At 46.2% G+C, this 6,423-nt stretch overlaps 3 protein-coding genes across 3 annotated transcripts; 1 reads left to right on the top strand and 2 right to left on the bottom strand.

Moving 5' to 3' along the window:
• Window positions 1-441: 441 nt before the first annotated feature.
• SETTUDRAFT_160541 (uncharacterized protein) lies at window positions 442-1,931 on the bottom strand (the record flags this gene model as incomplete). The annotated part of the gene is made up of 4 exons (XM_008025954.1): window positions 442-855; window positions 913-1,495; window positions 1,543-1,579; window positions 1,640-1,931. 4 exons carry the CDS (start codon window positions 1,929-1,931, stop codon window positions 442-444), a joined length of 1,326 nt encoding a protein of 441 aa, XP_008024145.1.
• A 605-nt stretch (window positions 1,932-2,536) lies between these two features.
• Window positions 2,537-3,538, bottom strand: SETTUDRAFT_160542 (uncharacterized protein; the record flags this gene model as incomplete). Its single annotated transcript, XM_008025955.1, has 6 exons — window positions 2,537-2,637; window positions 2,703-2,900; window positions 2,953-3,063; window positions 3,114-3,185; window positions 3,242-3,365; window positions 3,413-3,538. 6 exons carry the CDS (start codon window positions 3,536-3,538, stop codon window positions 2,537-2,539), a joined length of 732 nt encoding a protein of 243 aa, XP_008024146.1.
• Window positions 3,539-4,293: 755 nt separating this feature from the next.
• SETTUDRAFT_108002 (uncharacterized protein) lies at window positions 4,294-5,653 on the top strand (the record flags this gene model as incomplete). The annotated part of the gene is made up of 3 exons (XM_008025956.1): window positions 4,294-4,409; window positions 4,461-4,935; window positions 5,012-5,653. 3 exons carry the CDS (start codon window positions 4,294-4,296, stop codon window positions 5,651-5,653), a joined length of 1,233 nt encoding a protein of 410 aa, XP_008024147.1.
• Window positions 5,654-6,423: the final 770 nt, after the last annotated feature.

Raw genomic sequence — 6,423 nt, forward strand, 5'->3', positions numbered from 1 at the left:
CTCTGTAATAATACGGTCTGGTCTATATTCTCTTGTATTTTTGATGGAAGATTGTTCAATTATGCCATATTCACTTTCTTAGAGCATTTTTGTAACGCTAGTCGAAGTTAGTGCGGATTAGTGACATGATGTTATTTTTCTTTCCAGGGATTCTATAACTAACACAGTATATACTCATTTCACAGATTACATATATATCTAGATGCTAGGTAGGACAGAATCTTTCTGGCTGTAGCCTGAGTAGATTTACCAGGGGAAATCATATCATCCAAGCACATGGAGGAATTCACGTTAGATTCTTAAGATTAATAGCAACCTGGATCCGATGCGACTTCTCTGCATTTGCTAAAGGCTTCACTTTCAAGCGCCAGTTGAGGTGCGTAATTGACAGAACAAGTATTACAAATCATTAAGAAGTTTCAATGCAACCAGGTGAGCTGGCTAGGTATACCAAGTAGGCTCTGGGATCTCGTCTAGTAATTCGAACCTCCCCAACTCTCGATTCTTGTATGCGACAGGATCGTGCAGCGTGTGCGTCCTAACGTCCCTCCAGAACCGATCCAAGCCAACCTTTTGGCTCGTAGCTTTGGCACCTGTGACCTCAAAGACCCCAGAAGTGACTCGCAGGCCAGTGTCTGTTGCAACGACCTTGATGCTTGCGACCCACTCCGCTAGCTCACCTCTCTCGCGCACTGTCAACTTAGCACGAGTGTCCAAATCACCCCCATACTTCTGGTAGATAGCGTCTACTTCTTGGCCTGCACGGTCTGCTAGGGCGTTGGCAGCACGAAGGTGTGCGTGAAAGTTACCATAGCGCTCCAGAATATAGAACTCATCGGTCGCAATTTCTTTGTTCTGGTAATGTATCAACAACTGGTATCCAGAGTATCGGGGGAGTATGGTTGTGCTTACGTCGCCGCCAAAAGGCCATGCCCGAGTGCCCTTCAACGTGTACTTTGCGGCATATTGTTGTGCACCAAGAGCAATGCCAACATAGAAATTACTGAAAACGAGCTGAATAGTTGGGAGAAGTAGCGTCGCAAACGGTATCTGCAATGCGCGTAGGTCTGGCTCTTTCCTCTCCACATCCCAGCCCAGCGCATCTGACCAAGGCACGCTAACGTTAGAGATTCGCACACTACCAGACTCCGTCAAGCGGAGGCCGATGTTGTTCCAATCATGCCCAAATTGGATACCGGGTTGATCTGTCTTTGCAAAGGCAAAGATATGGTTCCCAGTCCCTTCATAGACACCTTCAAGTACGGTCAGGTCGGAAACAACACCACCTGTGTTGAAAAATTTAAATCCGTTGAAAACAATGTTATCGCCGTCCGATTTGATGGCCAAGTCGCTGTCTCTAGGATTCACAGCGCCGCCGACAAAGTAATTATTCTCAATGATGAGCTTTTGGATGCGGTCGGCCTGTTCAGGTGAGCCAACAACATTGGCTGTGGTTGACCACAACAGATGATATCCAAGCAGCATGCCAATTGATCTAAGACAGTCAGTATACAGAGCCAAAAGAAAGGTGATACTCCTCACCCATCCGCCTCGGCCACCTTCCGAATTGTCTTGTAACCTTTTTAGATGTCAGTATGTCCGCTGTCTCTATGCTGTATGCTGTATGCTGAGAACTTACCAACACTCCATGGCTGACCACCACCACCATACTTCTTTGGACCAAGAACCTTGAGAAGTCCAGAGTGCTTTAGCAAGGCTACTTCAGCTCTTGGAGACTTGTTCTCTTGGTCTCGCACAACGGCATCGACAGCGAGAACATTAGCGACCTCTTGAGCACGCTGGAGCCAACCCGCCTCATCTTCAGGCGTGGACGACCATGTTTTCTCATACTCAACATAGACAGCCGGATCTCGAAAGTTAACGTCCTTCGCATTTCCAGGCTGGCTATTAGTTCCGTTGGTGATAGTCATCATGTATCTATGAAATTTTGGTATCTTCTTGTCATGCACATATCGTGTCCTCTCCTACTTCAGCTGCATGGCTTTATATCCATAGGCTCTCACTGTACGCTTGACATGACACGATATTCACATCATATTGCGTGCTATTCTTTCACGCTGAAGCTATCTGCGGGGCTGGAGTTGACCAGATGAGCAAGCACGTGGTGGTTATGAGAAAGGAGGGGTACAAACAGGGACAAGCCACCTCCCACGTTGTGCGGGTGCAAGTCAAGCTGGCCGCCGGCAAGCATATGCGGCTAGCTTGACTTTCATACTGCCGGGGTAGATCACACAATACAGCAGCGTCACTACATCTTCATTCGTGAGCATGGAAGTAAGACGCGCCGATTTACGCAACGCTGGACGCGCACACCCTTGCATTTGTGCATAGACTAGGTATACCTAGCTCAACGTCGAAGCTTGCCGCCAACCCCGAGCCGCGTTCGCCATCTAACCCCTCAATCGCATCATTCTCAATCCCAATACCTCGCAATCCAGCACAATGTCTAGCAAACTGCAAATCTCCGAAGTGGCACCAGTTGCCCTGTTGTGAGTGCAGTGCGTCTATTTGCGGTCTATTCCATCTTCCTAAGTTTCGCAAAAAACCTTGAAGTGTCGTAAAGTGGTAGCTCGATGATAGAGTCCTTCAGCAGCAAAGCAAATGTCAAGTACCACCCTGTCGATATCGCGTAGAATGTTAGTATGTATGTCATATTTAATCAGTGAACAGGAGGACTATACCTGTTAATCCAGCCAAAAAGCAGAAAGCACCACCACCCTTCTTGAGAGCAATCGACGCGGCATGATTTCCGTCTGCCACGGCAAAATAGGATGCTGAAATTAACAGAAATCCTAGCTCGACCGTAAAGAAGATTATGATATTTACCAGATGTGTCGGCAACGAAGCTATAAGGAACACCAGACAGAAGACCGTCCATACTGCAAAATCATCAGTAGTGCTATCAGTCATAAGCAGTCTTAATCGACTCACTAATCATGAAAAAACCCAGAGCATTGTTAAGTTCTGTCACATTGTCTCCGTATGCTGCCACAATCCCAAAAGCTGGGGTCAAAATTGCACCATAGCCAGCATAGAACAGACCTTGACTCCAGTTAGCTATGGGCCTCTGCGATCAAGATAATTGAACATGCCAAAAGCACTAAAGACTGTGTAGGAAAAGCCGTTTCCTATTGAGAGCTCCCACTGCGCAGTAATCACAAGACCTAACAGAAGGTTAGCCGCAGTGTATGTATAAATACTATATATGTTCATCACTCACCAAAAGCCGCTGCAAAGAAAAAGTTGGCGACAAAGACGTTGTTTGTAGTGACTCCTCGCCATTCCATTAGACTGAGAGATAATGTGGTCAAAGTCGTTGCAAAAACTCCAATAGGAAGCGCTGTCTTCGCAAGTTAGCGAATTCGTGTATCTTCTGGGGAATGGTCCTTACTCCAGCCCCCAATGTTTTTGGGGCTACCACTTGCACAACAGGCACCTCGTGGGCGAGTTGCTTCTCAACATCACTGGCTTGAGAGCTGATTCCACCTTTTGGGTCTGTTGTCAAAGAGCCAGGCATGATTATCTGTGTGTATCAAAATATTCGCATACTTGTCTGGCTCGGATGTCCGGCCTTTTGTATTCAACCGAAGTGAGCTTCCAAAATGCGACAATAAATGACGTGCTTCGGCTGTATTTGATACAGCTTATCCTTTCCAGCGTCACAATTGAGCCGACATCATCTCCGTTTCTAATGAAGCTGTCATTGCAGTAGATTCTGCACACTACGTAGAATGTTGAGCACAGTTTGACCAGGTATCTGGCTTCAAGTAACGTCAAATCATACTTCTGGGTTCGCAGCTTATCTCATCCGTCAGTGGCTGGAAATCCTGCGCAACAATGAAAGATGCCAAGTCTGTAGAGCTGTCACCAGTCTTCGCATTGCAGCTTACAGTAGGCCAAGATATATTTGATAATCGCAAGATGAAAGATGACAGGTAGGTTGAAGCAAGATGATCTGCGTGGAGATAGCTCTCTATGGAACGCTAATGTAGTCGCTTGACCAACCTGGTTCAATTCACGTCGACCCCGCAAATCTAAGGTATGACTGCACATCACGCAATCCACGCTTATTATGTGCACATCCGGTGCAGAACTCTTTATTCGGCTTGTACACTCAAAGCTTCATCGGAAGTTCCTTTCTAATATCAAAAACCAACCTCTGTTCTACACTATCATCTGAAACAATCATGTCATCGCGAAAGAAACAAAAGACAGGTAAAACGACCAGAGTCTGGCTATGAATCCAAATGCACAGCTGACAGTGTGGATGAAATGGTAGAGAGCAGCAGTACAAGTGAAACCAATGGACACTCCAATGGAGGAACAGACGGCTTCACACCTGCAAAACAATTGCAATTAAACCAAGATCCTGATCGCCTGCTGTTTGCGTGAGTAGCTTCCTGGGAAGCAGCTAGAAAACCAATCTTGACTTAATATAGATACTGGGTTCCCAACGTCTCTGGCGGCCTGGTTGTGTCAAAGATAGCTCAAAAGACAAATTGGGACCTATCATCCAACGTGCGATATGCCCGGACAGCTGAGGCGTATGGTTTCGAGTATGCGCTGACGCAAATTCGCTTCACTGCCTCCTATGGAGCCGAATACCAGCATGAGAGTATTTCATTGTCTCAGGCGCTATTGCACAACACAGAGCGCCTCAAACTCATAGCTGCTATACTTCCCGGGCCGTGGAATCCGACCGTCGCAGCCAAGCAGATCGCGAGTATCGACAACTATACCAACGGACGCATCGCTGTAAACATTGTTTCAGGCTGGAACAAGAGCGAGTTTACAAGTATAGGGCAGTGGTGGCTTGAGCACAGTGAGCGCTATAGGCGCTCCAATGAGTTCATTCGGGCTCTAAAGGGGATCTGGACTGCTGATGGAAAGGGTTTCACCTTCGGCGGTGACTTTGTATGTATTGGACATCAAGAATATTTGAAACCGACAATCATAACAGTTTTCACTAACAATTTATGTATCTCATTAGTACCGATTTCGAGATTACAAGTTAGCACCCAAGCCACTGCAAAAACCACACCCCGAAATCTTCCAAGGCGGCAACAGCGACGATGCCCGGAGAAATGGCGCTGAAGTCAGTGACTGGTATTTCATGAATGGCAATGACCTGGATGGCTTCCGCGAACAGATTGAGGACGTGAAAGACAGGGCACGAAAAGTGGGGCGTGAGGACAAAGTGAGATTTGCAGTCAACGGCTTCGTCATCATTCGTGACACAGAAGAAGAAGCTATCCGTGTATTGAAAGAGATCCAAGGCAAAGCAGACACGGAAGCTGTCGAAGCTTTCCGTGAAGCAGTCAAACAAGCTGGTGCCAGTACCAGCAACACAAAGGGCATGTGGGCAGACAGCAAGTTTGAAGATTTGGTCCAGTATAATGATGGTTTCAAGACAAAGTTGATTGGTACTAAGGAGCAAATTGCAGACCGGATTCTACTGCTGAAGAGCTTGGGGGTACATTTGGTACTGACTGCTCATCTGCATTATGAGGAGGACATCGAGAGATTTGGCAAAGAAGTATTACCATTGGTAAGAAAGTTGGAAGCAATAGGGAGAGGAAAAAATGCCGAAGATGAGATTAGGCGCACAGGATATGTTTACCGGAAGACGTAGCAATTTTGTTGTCAAGTAATGGTAAGCATTTTCTGCTTTTCCGCGAAACACTACAAATCCCCTTTGTGATGGCGGGCACCTCAATCTCTTGCTGCGTTCTCTATCTGACGACCACGCCTACTAGCGCACTGTCATAGATGGGTGGTTTCTGGCGGGAACCAATAGGCGAAGAGTTCAGTAATCATCAGATTGAACTTTATGCTACAATTCCCTTTGGCTGCAACCACCAGCAGATTGTCACCCAGTGAGCATGTATTTAATTAATCATGAGATTCTCAGTCAAACACGAGATTCAGGAATATTATCTACATAGCCCTGCATGTAGTTTTTGCACAGAGGTAGTAAACCTACTGCTGGTCCAAGTTGCTTGCGTATATTATTATTATTATTCTAGTTTAACGTCCTTTTTCAGCCCAAAGGGCTATATAAGACGTGTAGGGTTTTTAGGCCTACAAGTATCTAAGTAGGTTGTTTCTAGCTACGATATTTAGGAGGGGTTTTAACTAGATGAAGGTGAGGCTCGTAGCCTATTGGTTGGTAGTAGGGGGGGGGGAGGATAGGTGGGGGAGGTGTATGGCTACCTATTACAGGTATTACTCCTCGTTTTCTGTGTTTCCTTTGTACCAGGCTTGTGTTCCAGCCTTTGTTTCTTGAATAAAGGTAAGAGTTGCTTCTATACCCTCTTTTGTTTGAAAGAGGATAGGTAGTAATAGATCGCCTTCGCAGGCTTCTCTTAGTCCTTTTCTTTCCTCTCTATATAGATTACATCT

The sequence above is a fragment of the Exserohilum turcica genome (assembly GCF_000359705.1).
Source record: "Exserohilum turcica Et28A unplaced genomic scaffold SETTUscaffold_16, whole genome shotgun sequence".
Lineage (NCBI taxonomy): Eukaryota > Fungi > Ascomycota > Dothideomycetes > Pleosporales > Pleosporaceae > Exserohilum > Exserohilum turcicum.